Source organism: Pezoporus flaviventris, unplaced genomic scaffold, assembly GCF_033815535.1.
Source record: "Pezoporus flaviventris isolate CSIRO_AGI_PZ_B2104156 unplaced genomic scaffold, CSIRO_AGI_Pfla_v1 ptg000001l, whole genome shotgun sequence".
Lineage (NCBI taxonomy): Eukaryota > Metazoa > Chordata > Aves > Psittaciformes > Psittacidae > Pezoporus > Pezoporus flaviventris.
In genome coordinates, this window is record NW_026892549.1 from 48,478,908 (window position 1) to 48,499,608 (window position 20,701).

General features: G+C 38.5%; 1 protein-coding gene across 12 annotated transcripts in view; it reads left to right on the forward strand.

Annotated features, from left to right (window-relative positions):
- ANKRD44 (ankyrin repeat domain 44) overlaps nt 1-19,259 on the forward strand; it is a 140,686-nt gene extending 121,427 nt beyond the window's left edge. For 8 of the 12 annotated variants that reach the window (XM_061456948.1, XM_061456912.1, XM_061456921.1 and 5 more), the window contains 12 exons: nt 401-469; nt 2,173-2,374; nt 5,884-5,962; nt 6,984-7,101; nt 8,074-8,290; nt 9,030-9,117; nt 10,325-10,408; nt 11,660-11,805; nt 12,675-12,757; nt 13,869-13,951; nt 15,067-15,158; nt 17,362-19,259. In XM_061456948.1, the coding sequence (XP_061312932.1) occupies nt 401-469; nt 2,173-2,374; nt 5,884-5,962; nt 6,984-7,101; nt 8,074-8,290; nt 9,030-9,117; nt 10,325-10,408; nt 11,660-11,805; nt 12,675-12,757; nt 13,869-13,951; nt 15,067-15,158; nt 17,362-17,627 (1,527 nt within the window). In that variant the 3' untranslated portion in view covers nt 17,628-19,259. Of the gene's footprint in view, nt 1-400; nt 470-2,172; nt 2,375-5,883; nt 5,963-6,983; nt 7,102-8,073; nt 8,291-9,029; nt 9,118-10,324; nt 10,409-11,659; nt 11,806-12,674; nt 12,758-13,868; nt 13,952-15,066; nt 15,159-15,487; nt 15,560-17,361 lie in introns of all 12 variants that reach the window. The other 4 variants (XM_061456985.1, XM_061457004.1, XM_061457013.1 and 1 more) reach the window with 2 other exon arrangements.
- The last annotated feature ends 1,442 nt before the right edge of the window (nt 19,260-20,701 follow it).

Below are 20,701 nucleotides of genomic sequence, written 5' to 3' on the forward strand. Positions count from 1 at the left end.
GAATTATCCTAAACACTGTATCAAACATGGCTTGCATCTGCACTACCTGCATAACCATGAAACTGCGTGTTCCCCAATATAAGCTTGCTGAGGGCCCTACTCCACTCATCAGGCCTTTTGAGGGTTCCTTTCTCACCTCAGCAGGCTCAGTGATTTCAGGAAGACTAATGAATATGTGTAAGGATGTTCATGACCAGTTTTATACTTTACTCTGTGGGGAACAACTTGATAAACACCTCACAGCAAAGGTAGTGAAGTATTTATTCCTCAGAGTCCTTCAATGCTCAGTGCAGACATCTGGGGACAAAAATGTACCTTTGTCTGCTGGTGTATAGCCAAAAGAACTCATTCTGCCTTGTGTGAAGATGTTTTGAGACTGTCATTCTTCTTTTTCCCCCAGCTTCTGGAAAAAACCAACTTGTTTGAGGAATCCGATTCTGCAGCTACAAAAAGCCCTTTGCATTTAGCTGTAAGTATGGGACTTGGGTAAAGTGTTTGATCAGCATCTGCTAGAATAATTCCTTAATCTCTGTCTTTGAAGCAAGTTTAATCATAGACTTGTTTTGAAGCTGGGAAAGGATGTAGGTTTAGACGTAACAAACACAGGTTGTGGACTGGAATCGTTAATTATGTTTTCGGCAGTTGAAGCTCTTGGTTTGGTTCTTACTGATTGTGATACCCGGGTAAGAAGAAGACACAGACACTGAAGTGAAACTGAATGGAAGATTGCAACTTTTATTTATAAGTAGTTTATAAAGTTGGGGCCGGAGGTTGAGCCTGTGGTTCTGATCATGGATCTGATGTTCTGGAGATGAGTACAAAACGCTGTCTGGTACACAGCCAGGTGCAGGGGGAAGCATGCTTAAACCCCCAGCAGTGCCCTGGGAGTGTGCCACAGGTGACGGTGCGTGATAGTGGTGATGGCTGAGTGAATGACTGCACAAGACAAACAGGAAGAAAAAGCCAGTTTTATTGTCCTTTCAAGGAGAGGAAGGGCTGTACAGTCTGCGTGGCACCTTCAAGATAGATACCTCACATTGTGTCGAAGACCAGGTCATTGCAAGTTGTTTACTGAGGACAATTGTACTGAAGAAGAAAAGCTGACAACTGTGTCAGAGTATTTACTGAGATATGGGTTTCCTGTGCCCTGATCTCCTTTTGCTTTTCTTCTACTTTCGCCTTTGCTTTCCTTAAGTAGCTGTCTTGGTCTGACAGTGAAATGACTTTTTGCTCCCTGCACTGTCCTGTTCTTTTGAACTTTTGGCAATGGTCAGTAGCAGCAAGCTGCTGCCACCACTACTTACCCTTGAAATTCAGTGTCTCTGTGTTTCTCCATGTTTGCATTTCTCTTCTGTTTCATTAATTTCTTTATATAATTTTATATAATACTTATTTATATAATTATTTCTTTATATAACTCTGGTAATACTAATTATGCATTCATGTATAAATGAAAGAGGATGTTCTCTGTGAGTCTGTCAGTAATGAAAGCAGGGCAGTCCCTGCAAAGCTGAATGAAGCATTTCCAGTTTCTGGGGCTATCCACTGGGTTTCTACAATGTCACCTGTGTTCATGCTGTTGGCCCAAATGAGGCTGTAGGTCTGGAAGTGCATCTACTTGTCCACTGTACCTGTTCTAGCAAATGATCCTACTGGCAGAAGTAATCCATGAAGCATCAGCTATAAACAGCAGGTCAAGTTTGTGTTTGTATTTGCACAAAAATCTGGATTGAGAATTGCTTTTGTCCAGTTGGAGACCAGCAGCTATGTTGAAGTTAGCACACAGTTAGGTGATGATCCATGCGACCTCTGCCCAGCATCACTCTAGTGAATGTGACTTTCAGAGCAAACATTTGCCTGACAGATACTGTAGAATGTGGAAAATGAACTGTTGGTTCACCAGTGCCTAGTTGGCAAATTGTTGCCTGAAGTTCCTCACGTTGGGTTGTATTAGAAGGTTAGAGCACTTTCCTTCCCTAAACACGAGGAATTACTTAAGTTTCTTGGCTGTAATCCTTTCAAGTCAAAGAGAGAGTCATAAGGAATTGAGAAAACTGTAATTTCTGCTGTGTTCAGGAGGCTGTGACAATGATGGATTTTATTCTCATTTTACATGAAAGTTCTTCAAAGACAAGAGTTGTGTTCTTTACGTGACACATTTCATATTTCTAGGCCTATAATGGTCATCATCAAGCCTTGGAGGTACTTCTCCAATCTCTAGTAGATCTGGATATTAAGGATGAGAAGGGACGCACCGCTTTGGACCTGGCTGCATTTAGGGGACATGCAGAGTGTGTGGAAGCTCTCATCAGCCAGGGTGCTTCTGTCATTGTAAAAGACAATGTCACCAAAAGGACCCCTCTCCACGCCTCAGGTGAGTATGATCTTATGTTACACTTGTGGTATAAACCCTACAACACAGAAGCAGTTACCTTTACCTACCTACTATTCCTACGCACATTTCTTCTAAACACAAGAAGGAGATTTTGACATGTACTGAGGACTGCTGCTTGTTTGCTGGAGGGGGTCCTACATTTAACCTTTTATCTTTCATTTCCTTGTTTTCTTCTTCCCTCTGTCGCTGAGGTTCAGTCCCCGCTCACACAGCATCCTGTATTTTTCCACACCACTACTGCTCTGCCCTTACATGCTTGCCTCTGCTTCACTTCACCCCTCTATTACCTTTAAGATGTGTGATGTTTCTCCTGTGACACCTTCTTTTAATGGTTCCTTGGCCACAAAATCAGGGGAAGAGAGAACACTTGCCTCACTGCTTCTCCTGGGGAAGAAAGGTTGAAAGTACAGGTAGGCTCTGACTGGTGATAAAATTATCCTGGTGTCCAAAGCTTTCATCCTTTTGCAGAGGCAACATAACAGAAATAAGCTCCCTTTCAGGCATTATCCTCCTCCTGAGCTAGCTTGTGAACTTGCTCTTGCTGGGAGTCTGTTCCACTCCTTGTGTGTTGAGTGTTAATAATGCAACATGCCTGATTAACTGCAGAATGTGGAATTTGCCATTTATTTAAAGGTTATTATTTAATAGGTACCTGACAGGTAAATACGCAGGGGTGCCAAAGGGAACCTTGCTCCTCTGGCTGTTCATCGAGGGGCTCAGTGCAGCATAGCAGTGACCTCTAGTGGGAAGTAACATTAATACTTCATTGGACCACATTTTCAGGGCAAATTAATTTGCCAGTTAAGACAGGCTTGTCTTTCTGTTTATCTTTTAGTCTTGTTTGTATTAAAATACATATACACAGAATCATAGAATCACAGAAGGGTTTGGGTTGGAAGGGACCTTAAAGCTCATCCAGTCCCAACCTCCTGCCACAGGCAGGGCCACCTTCCACTAGACCAGGTTGCTCCAAGCCCCGTCCAGCCTGGCCTTGAACACTACCAGGGATGGGTCATGATGATGAACAGTGTGGCTTTGTCTGGTACATTATCTCTATAGCAGTGGTTCTGAATTGTTTAGACATCTGGTTACAGTGACATAGGTTTCTTGTCACAGCTGAGTTGGGAGGGTTCTGTAATACTGAGAAAAGTAAATGGTACCAAAGTTACTTGTTGCCGCTAGGTTTTTTAGCAGCTCTGACTTAAAATATAACTTTGTTGAAAAAATCTTTTGAATAAGATTCAGTAGATTTGTTCAACAGAAGGTGTTATTTTAATACGCACATTTCTTACCTTCATGCAAATTCCGATTGCGGGTTGTTTTTTTCCTATCTTTATTTTTTAATTGCCTGCATCACTGTCCTATGAGCGCCTTCCATGTATAAGCAGTAGGAAGATGCACCATAGACTTTTCTGGTCTGTGATAATTTTTCTCCTCGGATTAAAAACAACCCAGGGACAGAAGGAAAATGTTCTTGAAATGTGCAGTGAAGCAAATTAAGTTAGGTGGGTAACAAAACAAAAGGCAAGGAAATTCTGCTCATGGGAATGATAGACGGATAAGGGACCATGTGCCTTAAGCAGAAGGAAAAACACTGCACAGGCAAGTTGAATGAACTCTTAGCAAAGAAAATTTGTCATTAATTTGGAGGTCTTCAAATGTGAGATAAGTGCACTTTGGGTTAATATCCATTAAGTTGTAATTTTAGAAGCTTCCATTCAAGAGCTATGCAGAGTTCTGTGGAAATTAACTCTGAAGCAAAGCTCCTATCGCCAGCTACTCCATAAGCCACTTGCAGCTGATGGGTTTTATTAGGCCGTTTCACAGCACTACGTTGTGTTTAGGAACAAAGAGTGATACCACCAGCTGGACCCTGCATGCTGCCACTACAGCTTTCAGTGGCTTTAATTTGCAGTGCAAGAGGTAAATTGGGATGTTTTGAGACCTCAAAGGGCGTTCCTGTGGAATAAATACCTTGCATATTTGCACACACGAAAATGAGTATCAGTGCAATGCAGTGCACTGGGAAGAGCCAAGGTGGCAAGCGTGCCTGTCCCCTGCATTCCTTCTAATTAAACAACGCAATGGCAGTTATGGCAGCCTGAGGTGGTGGATTGGATTACAGGATTCTGCAGAGCTCCATTCAGTGAGGGGATTTGTAACCTCAGTAGAGAAATCACCTAATGAAGTAGTTCTTTTTTCTGCCTAGCCCCCTGAGGACACAGACTGCCTCTGACCTCATCATACAGAGAATTTCCTTAGCCTAAATTATATGTTCCCTGTGTAATTTTATTACCACCAGTCTTTCCTCTGGCTAGCTTGGGGAATCCATTGCAAATGTTCCCCTAGGGTTAGTGTTGTAGCTCTGTTGGTCAAACTAATGTTCCCTGCAGGGTCTGTAATGCTTTGCAGTCACTGGGTCAGCTCCTGAGAGTTTCTGAGAGAGTCTGTTCTAAAGTTAATTTATCAAACCCCTTGTCAGACATTGGTGTGAACAAGTTATGATTTCCTCCCACTAGGAGAAAGAACAGATCTCTTTTATCCCCTAAGCCAGTGACTCATCAGCCCTGCAGAACTGTTTACATGTTATGTATATGGCATCACTTAGTGGTAAATAGCTAAAAATGTCCTTTATTTGTCTGGTGAGAGCAACTAAGATTGTTTTTGGATGAGTTATTTAAATGTGATGTGACAGAGGTGGTGTCCAAGGGTTCTGCCTCAGCCCACGGGGTGTAGGCAGTGTGAATGCATGACTTGCTGTAATAAGAACACAATCTATAGCTACTGAGTACAGGAATTACTGGTTTTCAAAGAAGAAAATACCGATTTCTTCCGCCCATAAAAGGCTGAAGCCTTTAAGCCAGCTGACACACAGATGGGCTTCCTGTGTCAAGCCCTGCAGAACGTAGTAACTCAGAGCCGTGGGTTACATTTTAAAATGAAAATTCTATTTTTGAGATAGCTGTGGCTTCCAATGGCTTAAATGAGATGGAAAAACACAAAGAGTGTGCTGTGTGATGTGCTGTTACAAATATGACATGTGTATGGTTGGTCATTCTGTGCGGATGCTTCGGTTTTCCTAGCAGCGCTGAAGAACTTGCTTGTACAGTGCACACAAGAAGCAAGAGCTTTGACCATGTACTTCCTGCTGTGGTCCCAAAAAGCCTTGTCTGCCTGCTCAGTCTGTGGGATTCTGAAATGCTGTCTGGTTTAGTAGAATCTTCTCGGTACTGAAAATCACAATCTCTGCTTTACTCATGTGGAATTTTTGTATGTAAGGGAATTAATCCTTATCTTACTGAGGTCAGGGAAATAACAGCTCACCATTTCACATGCACAAGTTACATGACAATTGTGTGAATATTAGTTTCTTACACTGTGGAATATTTTGTTTATAAGAAAATTTCTTATCCATAAACATTCCAATAGAAAAAAATCTGAAATTAAACACATTTTAATTGAATATGCCTTTTTTTCTTCCTTTATAGTCATTAACGGCCATACACCTTGTTTACGGTTGTTGTTGGAAGTTGCAGACAACCCTGACGTGACAGACGCCAAAGGACAGTAAGTTTTATTTGTGATGGGTTTTTTTTCAGCTCTATGATTCAAACAGCATCTCGGATTTCTCACCAAAAATTGAAATACTCTAATTCCTGCACTCACCCTTATAGATTCTGGCAGAGATTATAAAGTACACATTCAGCTGACCTAAGCCATTTAGAAAGGATTATACATAAATCTTAGGCTCTGCATCATACATTAAACAATTGTTCGTAGATGCTGGGGAACAAATTCAATAGAAACTAACAAGCTCATGAGATGTTTCTATAGAGTCTTGCTCTTTCTCAAACATCGCCATTCCAGGGTTTACTTGGTATATCAGGCTGGCGCATTGGGACAGAATGTTTATTTGAGGTGACAACGTGCATCTGAGATGTTGCTACAAAAATTCTATTTCTCATTAAATGCCAGCTGTAAAGGGACAATAACTTATACTTCTGAAGTGAAAATATGGCTTAAATAGTTTAAAAAACTCATGTGGGGTGCCTGGAACATATCTGACTGTACATATGGTTTTAAATGGTATTAGTCTATCTAAATATGGAAGGAGAATAGATCTCTTTCAGAAACAAATGGAAGATACGTTAGTCCAAATTCTGTTTCCCATGTCCCTTTTGAGCAATCATGCAGCACTTGCACAAGAAACGCTTTGGGAGGTTCTTATCTTGGTGGCTAGCAGGAACATTCATTCACAATGCTTGAATATTGTAAAGCTAATGGAGGTGACAGTTATTAAGACGGTTATTAAGACAAAAGATTTTGTTTTGAATAATGTTGCTCTGTAAATGGCTTACAAATGAGTTTGTATTTCAGTCATGGTAGTTGGTTGTTAAATATCTTAATAACTTCATACAAAAGGTCTTCACTTGGGTGTTACATAGACAAGTGTAGAGAAAGAAATAGGATTGTGCTTAGGAATGGAGAGAAATGCAGGGCTTCCTGATCCCTCTATTCCTGTAAGTTAGCATTAGGAAGTAGCATGTAATTTTATAACTGTGAGTGGTTTGGTTTTGTGTTTTTCTAGAACCCCACTGATGCTTGCAGTGGCATATGGGCACATTGATGCTGTTTCTTTATTACTTGAAAAAGAAGCATCTGTAGATGCAGCTGATCTCCTGGGATGCACAGCTTTACATCGAGGGGTGACTTAATTTTTATGATTCTTACTTGTTTTACTGTGACTACAACTCACTCATAAAGAGAGAGATAATGTACGTAGGAAATACTGTAAATGATTGGAAACATAACCATGCACGGTCAATGCGGTGAAAAGCAGGACAGATCCACTCTCAGTAATGCTCTGCTTTTGACTTTCTTTCATGCTTGCTTCAAGTGATTAGCTGAAATACTGATTAGACCATTTTTTCTTGGCTCTAGACACTTTACAATAGCAATCGTTATTCTTAGAACCAAGCACCTATGAATTCTGAAAATAATCTCTTTAAAAGAACTGCCCAGTAGTTACTCCCTTTTTCTTGGGTAGATGGTGTAAATAACCTAAAGCACAAGTTTTTAATAGAGGCAGTGAAACTTGAGGCACATCTTTGCTGGGAGTCACCTTCTTAGCCAATGTAAAGTTGAATGCAAGAGGTGATACTTACACAGAACTCCCTGGCAACTGCAGTGAGCAGTTCAGCTTACGAGTCCAGCACATAATAAAAGCTATGGCAAATGCTCTGTATTGATAGCAGTGCGTTAACATACTCAGGACACCAAAGTTAACTTATATATGATAAAGAGGTCACTGATACAGTAGCTGGACAGCTGTAAAAACAGCTTTTCTGCAATTCTTCTCTCACATTCATACATGGTTTTGAGAAGTCGGACTCAGGTTTTCTGAACTTCACCCCCATTTCATCTGTTTCCTTAGTCTTAAACTCCTCTTTATTTTTGTACCTCACTTAGTGGAGTCACTTCCACAGCCAGCCTTTGAAAGACAGTGCCAAGTGTATTTCAATGTATCAGTTATAGGTACTCATGGGAGAAAAGGAGCTTTCATTTCTGCCTTCTGAATCCCATCCAGGCCGTCTCATGTTCACAGGCATCAATCCTATTCCATATTTCCTGCAAGAATCTGTATTATGTCAACTTCTTACTCATTTCTCTGTTACCAGATTATGACCGGGCATGAAGAGTGTGTTCAGATGCTGTTAGAGAAAGAAGTATCTATTTTATGTAAAGATGCCAGAGGTAGAACACCTCTGCACTTTGCTGCAGCTCTGGGTCACGCCACTTGGCTGAGTGAATTACTGCAGATAGCACTTTCAGAGGAAAACTGCAGTTTGAAAGATAATCAAGGTTATACACCGCTGCACTGGGCTTGTTACAATGGTAAGGTTCTCCCTGTGGGCTTAGTTCAAATGTGGCCTGAGTTTTAGGGAAGCAACCGAACACTTTGAGAAGCTTGAAATGAAGAAGCAAATTATCTCTCCTCTACCTGCTCTCCATAGGTAGCATTTGTTTGCCCTTCAGATCAGAAGCCAGGGAAATTACAGCATTACCTCCCAGGGGCTTTGCAGCTTATCTAATCCCTGTCACAGGAGGCCAGGGTGAAGTTCTGATTTTACTGATGTCAATGATGAAATTGATTTCTGTGGGGCCAGGAATGCTCCTTTAAGGAGTCACCTTCTTATTTATTGATGTGAGACACCACATGAATAGATGGCTATTCTGAACTGATTATTCTAAACTGGATCATCTGATCTTGTTGCTAAATATGAGGACAAAGCTTCTCAGTATCATAGAATCATGAAATAGTTAGGGTTGGGAAGGACCTTAAGATCATCTAGTTCCATGGGCAGGGACACCTCCCACTAAACAATGTTGAACCATGTCATCAACTAAGATCATCTTTGGAGATGCATAAAGCAACTTACAGAACATCACTTAAAAGAGAGACTGTTTTTCCCTTTTTTCTCAATAAGTGCTATATTAGCTTGGATCTGTTTATTATTTTATCATATAAGAACTTATATACACATTGTGTTCAACTTGGAACTTCAAATATTAAATTCTAATCTGTATAAACCTAATATGAATGAGTGAATTACCTGTGTCTGATCTCTTACAGGTCATGAAAACTGCATAGAGGTACTATTGGAACAAAAATTTTTCCGCACATTTTATGGTAATAGCTTCTCCCCATTGCACTGTGCTGTGTAAGTAGAAATGTCCACTACCTAACGCAGATCTGTTGGTTTAGGATATGTCTGGAAGGAGTAGCAGTATGAGAAGAAAGTAATGCTTTTTTGAGGTTATTTTAAGGCTGATCATTAAATTGTCCTGATGCTTCTGCTGAGAAAGTGGCAAATAAAGAGTATTTTGGCATAAATGTCATTTATTTAAGCTTTTTGATAAAATATCAACTTACAGTTAAATAGCTGCATTTCTGCTCCCTTTCTAGTTTCTTTTCCCTTGCTGACAGTTACACACCTATGCCTTTTTTTCACACAGGGTGGAGCTTTATAGCTCTTCCTTTCTTAGGCCATGACTTGGGCTATAGTGCCTTAGTCTGTGTATGTATTGAGCTTTTGAGGTTCCTTTGAAAGCCAGCAGCTGAAAGTTAATATATTGGTCAGAATCAAGGCGATTCTTTTTTAGCAATAGAAACAAAGCCTTAATGAAGGACTTCGAAACAAGCATCTGTCACACTAGAATTGTGTTTTGTGCAGGCCATACTTTTGCCAAGACATCCTAAACTGAGTGTTTTCCAGTCTGATTTTCCTCATGGTCTTTTTCCCTTCTGAGATAATCTCATGTCTTAAAGGTTTGGTACTTCTTACTCAGATCCTAGCCAAAGGGACCAATCAGATTTAGAGGCGAATTCTATATCCAAAGTTCTTATATTACTTATGAACAACAAAAAGGTGGTGGCTATCATGAGTTATGCCTATGCTTATTAAAACATGAAAGCATATAGAAAGCACTGCTTTTATTCTGCTTAAAACAAAGTTCTTTGTGGCTGAAAGATAGTATTTGAAATCTGAATTTCAAATGATGGCTTTGAAAAAAGTGCCTTGACCAAGTGCTTTCCAGATCCATGTGTATTTGACATGTAAACTAAAAGATTTTAAGATACTAAGGTTTTAATGCTAGGTTTGTGCAGCACTTTCAGTTACCTTTTTCAGTTACCATAGTGAACTGCAGGATCAACTTTGCTTTAGAGATTGAAATCCATAGTAGCAGGTGTAGTTTGGTTAAGTGGAGAGATGATGAGTATTCAGAAATGTGACTGAAAGCATTAAGGCAAAGGTATGTTAGGATTACCAGTAAAAAATATTAATGGGAAGTGAAGGGAATTAATATTGTAAAATAGGTAAAGATGAAGATGTTTTACCTTTCTGAAAATACTTCTTTTTTTGGCAGAATCAATGATCATGAGAACTGTGCATCACTGCTCATCGGAGCCATCGATGCCAGCATTGTCAATTGTGAAGATGACAAAGGAAGGTAATAGTTTCTTAAACAAAATGCATTTCATAAATCCAGCTAGTATTTTTCATAATTCTTTCTGAACCTCTGAATTATCTTGGTTGAGCTAAGACTTGCCATGCTGACTCTTTCAGAGAGCAGTTTACACTGCAACAAAGTTAAATGGTGGCTCACTTGAAGCAGGAATACTACAAAAGTACTCAGTTTCATAGTACATATGAAAAGAATACAGAAGAAACAGTATTTTCCTTGTGCAGAACATCCATGACTGCAGGCTGTTTCCTGAACCTGTTTACTTTGTTAAATGTTCAAACATGTTTATCTTTGCTAAATGGAGTGATACTGTGTACACATGGGAAAGTGTTTCATGAAAAGCTTTAAGGTTATGTTGGCATTCGCTGAGTGCACAACTGAAAACATCTGTGCAGCAAAACAGTACAGATAGAGCAACACATACACATTCAGCCAAACCCTTAATTTGTCACATTAATAACGTCCTCACTCTGTGTGTGTGTATGTATATATATATCTTTAATGAAAATTGCTGAAATTCTAAAAATGGAATACTCATTTTTTAATTAAAACAAATTCAAGACCTTCAGTAATGATGATTACTAACTCTTGTAAGGCTAAGACCATCTCACCTTTTCTGATAAGCAAAACCTGATGTATCACTATGAGCTGGGCTCTGTACCAACTTTAATCTGTATTAGTCATGCTTCAGGCTCAAAATGCCACAGGGAGAGTGTCTCAGCCTTGTGAAAACTGATAACCTTCAAAACTGGATTTAATTCTTTCTGCCTTTATATTAATGCTGTTGCTGTGCAGCATCTTTGAATATAACTTAAAATACTTTAGTATTTTTTAGCAATGGATCTGTTCTTTTCTAATAGTTCTTCCCATCTTAGGCTTGTTAAAAAAGTAAAATCAGATGGATAAGACTGCAGGATTACACTGCTTTTCATGTTACACAGTATGCTCTGTTAAATAAATATGCTGCTAATACGAGGTTCTGAGATTTTCCACACTATCATATCCATCTCCTGCTTCCCTGTTTTTAAAATTGGTACTGCACCAGGACAGAGACTGTAACTATTATTTAACTTATTTCAGCTGCTGCTACTCTATAGCTTTCCCATGGTGATAACTTCAAGTTTTGTAGGAAAATAAGTTAAAAATGGCTTGCACTTCCAGGTTCATGGGCAGGTAATCAAACAGGAATATTGCCATTCCTTAGCAACAGCTGTGGTCGTGTTACTTTCCCCACAGAACACCCCTTCACGCAGCAGCCTTCGCAAATCACGTGGAGTGCCTCCAGCTCCTCCTGAGTCACAGCGCACAAGTGAATGCTGCAGATCACGCAGGGAAAACACCACTCATGATGGCAGCTCAGAACGGTCACATAGGTGCTGTAGGTGAGTACATCCTCTGTTTGTCTCAAAGGGTGAATGCTACTGCAGTGACTATCCCAAATAAGTAATCATTTTTTTCCCATGAAAACTAAGGAAAATAAATTATGTGGCTGTCTCTGAGAAGCTACTTTTACATCCGTAAATATATTTCTTTTCCTCCTCAGCCATTGTTTCTCACAGACTTGGTGAACATTTACAGGAACAGATTTGTGTCTTACTTCCTCCTAAGAGCACACTGGAAGGAGCATGAGGGGAGCAGTAATTCTATTCCCTTGTTTACTCCCTTGATTTTATGGAGCAGTAAACCTGCATGTGTGAAAAAGATTATGTAACCTTTTCCTCTGCTCCATTATGGGAAGTCCTATGCTTCAAACGGCAGCTATCAGCAGCTGCTTTTCCCAGGCTAGACTATATACTACAGGTGTACAGATTAGGATCATACTGGTTTAACAGAATTCCCTTTTCTCTAGCTTCGACAGCACAGACTGCTGAATTCTTTATATCTGCTTAGTCCTCTCAAAGCAGGAGCCACAGCTGTTCTCAGGAGAAGGTGATTCAGGCAGAACTTGCTGATCTGCAAATGGGGAGGTTCATAAATAAACTTCAAAATGTACATGTTTTTGTACATGTTTGATGGTTTGGGGCACAGTGAATGAACTATTAGCTCTGCCCTTGCTTGCTGATTAACTGCACAAGATTAGTCTGTTCTCATTCATTATTTCCATTTCATGTTCATAAAGCTTACATCACATAAAGGCTTAACTGATTAGCGTGCATGCACACATATACTGAAATAGTAATTTTTTCCCCTGTATTTCTACATGTTTGTCTGTCCGTCGGGTTTGTCCATTGATTTCTGTTCTACACTTCAGACTTTTTGGTGAACATTGCCAAGGCTGACTTGACATTAAAAGATAAGGAGTCGAATACGCCTTTGCACTTGGCTAGCAGTAAAGTAAGTTGAAGATCTCTTTATGCTTCTATTCTTGTCACTGTCTGTATGTGTGTGTGTGTTTATGCTTCTAAGATTTTTTCCTGCAATGGAAATGTGGTGATTAAACTTGTGGCGAGGAAGAGAACATTGTTCCAAGCTTTTTCTCAAGTCTGCATTAAAGTTTTGTAAATTGAGAGACATGGGTGCCTCTTATGACAGCTGAAACATAAGGACATAACACTAAAAGAAGTAATGGAAAACTCTCTCAGATTTTACCAAATGATCTCACTGTAAACAGCATAGCTTCAGTTACTCTCCAATTTCTGTGGAAGAAACCCAAAATCTTCTCTTAATGGAGTAGCAGTAAAACCAGAGGCACTGATAAGATTGGTGGTGGTGTCTCCTCCCACCCTTTCTTCCTCTTACTTCTGATTGCTATTGCTGTTTTTGCAAGAAAAGTGCCCAATGAATTCCCTCTTCTGAGCCTTTTCTTTTGCTCCGAGCTACAGATTCAACTCCAGTGCGATAGTGTTACTCCAGTTTCTGCAGATACTGAATCTGGATACTGCCTCACTGAATTCTCAAGGTCTGTCAGACAGCTATTCACGTGCCAGGGCTGCAGGCTCAGCATCTGCGACCTGCTGTGCTGAAACAGTATCAGAAAGAAGGCCTGTATTATTTCCACAGTTGTGTTGTCAGAGCTCTCACACTGAAGGGATTTTGCAGTAGCTTATCAATAACACAGAAAGGCTTTTAAAGACCCAGAAAGTACAGTATTCATTTCTGAGATTAAACCATCTCTATGTTACTATAGTTCTAATGTAGTTATAATAAATAATCCATTGAATGGCTCTCAAGAGAAATAGTAATCTTCTGAAGAAGTGAATTCATCTATAAGGAATGAAGGATTGAATGTGTAAATTTCTAAATGTGCTAAAGCATCCTTGCAGTGGCACTTCATAAACGGTATTTTACAGCTCCTCCAGTTCACCTACTACATATCCATATAAACTGTGTACTGTGTTTTGTATTTCAAATTGAGTTAAATTTCACTTTTATATGTAGAATTTTGTTTGTCGCAGTTTCACATTCTTCAGCAAATTAACACTATTTTTCCCTCCCCCAACTACAGGGTCATGAAAAATGTGCCTTGTTAATACTTGACAAGATACAAGAACAGAGCCTTATTAATGCAAAAAATAATGCATTGCAGACGTAAGTATAGCCTGATCCTCTCAAGTTCACTTGACTTACAACAAGATTCCAATTTCACATTTCAAATTCATGTCTCAGATTTTTTCACTGAACAAAAAAGTCAATTTCTGATTTATTTTTTTTTTTAGTGTTTGCCCTTGACAAGACAAGATTCATACTGCATTTTCACTTTTAATTTTGATTCCTTTGATGCCATTTCTGTACATGGTCTGGTGGAAAAATTATATGGGGTCATTTATTTGAAGACTGTATCGAAATGTCTATTAATCATGTGACTGTGCAAGTAGACATCTGGCATTTCCTAACTTTTTGAGTTATGAATTATTTAGATTTTTTTTTAGTTATGAATTATTTAGATTTAAGGTGGTACATTTAATTTTCAGAGGTTTTTTTAGGTGATATTTATGTACAACTGCCGTCCATACCATCTATTATCAGGAGAGTTAAAACCAACAATATCCTTACTCCAGCTGCAACTATTTGACTAGTATGGGGGAATTCCATTGTAGAAGGTTCAACCACAAGTTTAGGTGGCAGATCATCTAGTGCTTGCAGAAGAATTCATTCCATCTTAGCCCTTTTTTCCCCCTTCCAATATGAAATTCGTTTTCCTCTCCTATTAGCTGCCTCCAGAAAGGAGCACTGGGTGTCCACCCAGGAAAGAAGCAAACCGATGGTTGTTTTTAATTTCCAGTGGCTCTGTGTTAACAAGAGATTCGTAATACAAGGATATAAAGGCAATATAATGACTCTGAGCAGTCTGTAGTAGCCAGAATTAAAGATGGAGCAAAGGCATTTCTTCAGTGTCAGATTAATTTTCCTATAAAATTTCAATTGTGTTCTGCAAACAGTGGAAAAATTAGAGTTATTTTTAAAGAAAGCCTTTAGACTGGAAAGGTATTAAGCAATCTTTATGTATGTAAAAGTAATATTTGTCTTGCACATATATTTTATAGATGTGACACATTATGATTATTTTAAAGGCTGCAATATAATTTAATGTCTACAAATGACTAATGTTCCAAAGAAGGAAAACATTGTCTTTAAGTATTACCCAACTATTTTTAGAAAGTATTTTAAATTGAAGGTGAATTTAGTTGTTATGTTTTTTGTAGACCTCTCCATATTGCTGCACGAAACGGCTTAAAGATGGTGGTGGAAAAATTGCTAGCCAAAGGGGCATGTGTTCTAGCAGTAGATGAAAATGGTAAGTAAATAATATACTTCAACAATCTTCAGTAGACCTAGCAGGTAGCTTTACAACAGACCGAAGCAATAGACTTAAAAGCTGATGATAGACATCATTGATGCTTTTATCCCTCCAAGAACAGACAATGAGCTGTGTGAGTACCTATTAAAAACTGTGTGAGTACCTATTAAAAAAAAATAAAATAAAAGATACTTTTTCTTTAATATGAAAATGTATTCTAAACATCACAGTGGTCCCTTTTACTGTTCATTTTGCATGTACTGCCAACAGCTAGTCTTTTTTAATGCTTGAGTGCAGTGGTAACTTGAATTTCCTAAACATGCAAGTGGCACCGGATAATTCTGACGCCTTGCAGAAGAATTAAGGATTATGCATTCAATCAGCGCATGTTTAAATGGGTAGGAAGAAAACCATCACCATATGTTTGATTGTGTCCTAGTTCATTCTGAGATCAAAGCTTGTGCTTACCAATTGTGTGACCTAATCCAAGATGCAAGTAAATTACTGTGGCTTCAAAAAATACATGCTTAGTTAATAAAGCCAATTTTGTTTCAGATCTCAATGAAGTCCTTCCCCAAACATTATAAAGCCCTTAGAGGGCTGTGCTTCTAAATTAATGTTTTCAAAAATGTCTTCCTGAAATAAGCTAGTCTTTCTTACAATACTTGACATTAATGTAACAATTCAGTACCTCCATCTCCCATATCTATAAAATAACAATAATAATACCCATCACTGCAAGAAATTTGAGATCAATGGATAAAAAGAACTGAGTGGTGAGTATTTACTATTAACCAAATGCTACCTAGATATACTTGCATGAATGAGATCCACCAAAGTCATCTGACCATAACCTCATTTTAGAGACAGGGGACAGAGAAATTAACCAGACCAGCTTCTAACCACAGCTTTTATCATTAAAACTGTGCATACAGATCCAGCTAATTTGCACATATGTAATGAATAGAAATTGAGTTTAAATTTTATACATATTTAGTTTTTATAGGGACAACTGCATATGCAGTTTAAAAGACAGAAATTTAAGTACAGTCTTAGTGTAAGTACAACTGTAAAGCTTGGACCTCAGTGGAAGAGGAAACTTCACTTAGGATATGCATACCCTGTAGTCAGTGCTTAAATACAGGTAGTTTGCTATGAAACTACACAATGTAGGTGAGTTTGGGTAGGTTTGTCCACCAAACTCACCTACATTGCAGGTGTTCTTGGCTTACTGGAAGCAGTAGGATATCAGTAGTGGTCACTGCCTCAAATTACTGTTGCTGCTGCACCTAAGATTTAGCCATCTGGAAAAGAATTTGTTTGCTGTTAGCATAAAGCAGGCTTTGTTGGAAAGTGCTGGAGTACTACACAGCAGCCTGTAAAATGTATAGACAGCAAGTGTAATCAGCATACTGGTTTCCAAGGTTTATATATATATGAGGAGCTGCTTGAGGGGCAGTGCTAGGGCAGGAGCCAAGTTATAGTAGTGAAGACAAACTTCACTGGCTCCCCAGTTCTTTGTTTTACTGACATCTGTATACTGTTAATTTGTATTTAAATCACGTGCTGTGCTTTCTGAATACAGTTGTTCTTCCAGCGTAATGTAAATTTGGGTAACATCCATGTAGCCATACCTGCTAAACAAGTACCACGTGTACTAGTCTAATTCTTTTCTAATTCCTAAATAAACTGCTTTCTGAGTACTCAACTGATACTCAACTTTTAAAGACTGATCAGTCTTTAAAATACTTTGCTTTTTACTTCAAAATATTTTTAAGCTAATATCTTTCATGTTCTGATGAAAGTCGTTGTTCTCAGAATGGGACTTGTTCATACGCACAGAAACTGAAGCCAGTTTCTGTCCCTTTTGCTGTATTCCCCGTGTTCTGTATTCATCATACTGTCTGTGCTGTAGAACTGTTTAGCAAGTGCTTTTATTCATATTGTGAAGTCTGTTTGCTGCCTGATTTTCAAAATACAGTGCTTGTTGTGGTCACAATGATTTGAATGCTCCGTGAAGTGTGTATTTTCCCAGCATGTCTAATTTAAAGTAAGTAACATACCCCTGTTGCCTGGCATGATTGTAACTGAACATACATCTCCCGCTTACAACGTCACCTAGAGATGTATATGAGGAATGCTCAGTGCCATTCTCAGTACCCTTCGTACTAACCATTGCCTTGTCTGCATTTGTGCCCAGGTCATACGCCAGCCCTGGCTTGCGCTCCTAACAAAGACGTGGCTGACTGCCTGGCACTCATTTTGGCAACCATGATGCCTTTTTCTCCTTCCAGTTCAATGACGGCTTTCAACTTCGTTTGTTTTAAAAAAGACAATTTGGGCAGGACACACCTCTGCGATGGCTCCAGCATGGGTAGCATTAACTCTTACAATAAGCCCTTAAGTAACAACATAGGAACAGAGGATGGGTACAATGAAAATGATTCAGATTCTGAAACATTTTGACTTTTTGGTATTCAGAAACTTCTTTTTCATTATTGTTTCATTTCAGCTTTATTTCTGTCTTTTTAAACAGCTTAAATCCCAAGGCCATATTCTCAGCTATTACTCTTGACAAGTAGGTATTGAAAGATTTGTAGTGTTATAAGAATCAAGCCTTTAAATAACTAAGTTAGAGGGGTTTACTGGAACATATTCCCATTGATGTTCTGCAGCTTTTCAGATTCCTGGTGTTTTCTTTAGGCCCTAAGTGCCCCTGTGGAAAACCTCTACCTCTTATTTTAAGTAGAAAAAGAGAAAATGCCTTTTTTCTTTTTGACAGCACAAATAAACAGGGAACTGTTTGTAAGTTTTTACATGTTTTAGCTGTACTTTTAGTACACAGACATATTTCCAGCATAGCTTTCATAGGTTTTAGCATCACCCCTTTCCTATGTGTGTGTGTTTCCTGCTTCCAGGGGCTCTGTTAATTAGATTTATTAATTTTTGTTTTACACAAACCAAAGGTAAAGTTGTAAATCTTAAAACCGCCTGTATTACTTTTCTACAGGAAATGAAACCTTTTGCATTCTGCGTGTATTAAGCACTTAAACGTACAGAGGCACTTTTCACAGTTCTTAGTTGCAGCACACAATGAGAAAAATATAGTTATTAACTCTTAAGGCCAAATTCTACTTGTCTGACCCTATTTCCCCACAGATATTAGTGGAACCAATGGTATAAAATGAAAATCACTTGGTCCTTATATTTTTTCAATTCAGCACAAACATATACAGTTTATTTGCACTACAGAATTAGGGTCATTAGATGTTTCTGTCACCTGAGCCATTAACCATGAATCTCATATCAGAAAAAATAAGGGGGGTTGAGGATGTGAGGAATTAGGTGTAGGTAAAGGTGTTTGTAAAAGTTGATAATGACTTGCCAACTTAAATGGATTTTTTTTTCCTCTTCTATACTTAAATAACTTATTTTTACTGTAAACAGTATCAAATTTTAAAATACTTTTAACAGTGTTTGGATTAACAGAGCAAAGGTAAAGCAATGAAAGCATAACACCAAAAGCTGAACTACCAAACACCAGAAAACATGGCAGTGTACCGCGCAGGGATTGGAGATACATGCTAAAAAAGCCTATTGTCACCAGCTTTTAAAGCAATGTCAACTTTGTGAATATGTTTACTCCTTCTGCCAAAGTTTCTAGGTCAAATGGACCACGACCCTCACCTGCAACAGATGTACAAAAGGAAGAATGAGACTTTGTAAACAAAAACAAACTAAACAAAAAGCTATCACGAACTAATCAGCTGTACCAAGAGGACCAAAATGCTTCAGTAATTAAATGGAAGACTTTGCTACTTTTATTTTTTCTTCAAATGTGAGTGACATAATGAACCAGTTTTTTCTAAACCATAAAAATAGAAACTTTTGAGGTAATGAGTAGTCTTGACTGAATTTTACATTTTATGACGCAGGTTTCAAGTTGACATTTGTAACTGTTGATGTGTTGACCACAGTTCGGGTTGGGTTTCTTTCCAGACTAAAGAATATGTTCATATACTTTTAATGTAAATGTGTTTATATTTATTTGAAGTGAAACAAATGCCCAGGAAAAAATACCTATGGCTTGTTCTCCTAGTTAGCATTTGTGCATATTATTTGGCATGATGCGAAATGAAATGTGAATCTAGGCAAGACTCATAGCCTGAGTAGAAAAAGGAAGGGCTGATGCACTTTGGGAGAGTGCCCATCTTCTTGTATGGAATGCAAAGATTAAGTCCACAGGCTATATTGGTATAAAGCAGAAAGCAAAATACGTTCCCTCATTTAAAAGCAAGGCAACTGAAAGAGCACTGTACAGTGACAGGAGAAGGCAAGGGTAGTGTAGCATGGAGTCAAGGTGTCACACCCAGGCTTTCTGCCGAGCTATGTATGTGCTGGGAGAATGAGCCAAGCGTTGTCAGTACATGCTTTTGGCAGGGTAAATTAAAAGTAAGGGATATTTATTTTAATTGCTGTTTTTAGCCGTGTTCCATTGAATTGTTAAAAATCTATTGGCAGATTCCAGTTCTTTAATTAGGAAAGAGATTAATTTTGCCTTCCTAAAATGAATAGTTTCCTTGAACGTTAACAGATTTCCAAAGTTTACAACAAAAAATCACAAGGGATAGTGTCTCTAAAGGTGAACATTTCTTTTCCCTCAACTCTCTATTTTCTGCAGCACAATGATGGAGCATCTGAAACCCCTGTTTCCTCCTCAGAGATAGCACAGAATAGCATTCTTCTGATTGATTTTTGTCAACATTTTCCCTTTTAGAAGTTGCAAAATAGCAATAACCACCTTACTCTAAGCACTGAAAATAAAAGGAGAGATCAAGTTGTTTAAAGTTTTCAGTGGTGTCTTCATCCTAAATTTTGCTTTTTTAATGTGGAATGATGTCACTGAAAACAAATAAACAAATGGGAAATGGCTGCCACCCATCTAATAGCAGGATCAGCCTTTTAGATTTATTGTAACCAGAGATGTAAGTAGGCTCCTTGGCAGGATTAGTGGTCTCACACAAGTTACACTCTCCTACATGAAGTTGCTTCATTAGGAGAAAACCAGTCCTCTTTAGAAACAGGATGATGTATTATTTTAAGCAGCCATTTGAAAAACAAAAATAAATCAGTATTTTTACTTGCTATTATACAGAGTTACTGAAAATATTTCTGTATATTTGCAATACCTTGTAGTTGCATAGTGCAACAAGTGCTGCCTCTTAATGATGTATTCAACATTATAAAAGCATAGGTGCTTACTGAATTACTTTGATCCTTCTAGGAATCAAATCTTAAACTGATAAAACTTTTCTGAAACAAACAGTGATCAAAGTATGCAATATTCCCAAAATCATAGAAATAGGTAATTTGTTAGCATCTTTAAGGCATTGTGAAAGTCATGTTTTGAGTATGCTGTATTTAGGAGGAAAACTGTCATGAGCAAGACATTTGGAAGTACTCAGTATTGGCCTCTCCCACATCTCATGTGAGTTCCCAGAATCCCTTTTTTGGTATGCTGGTACATTAATCTGTAATAT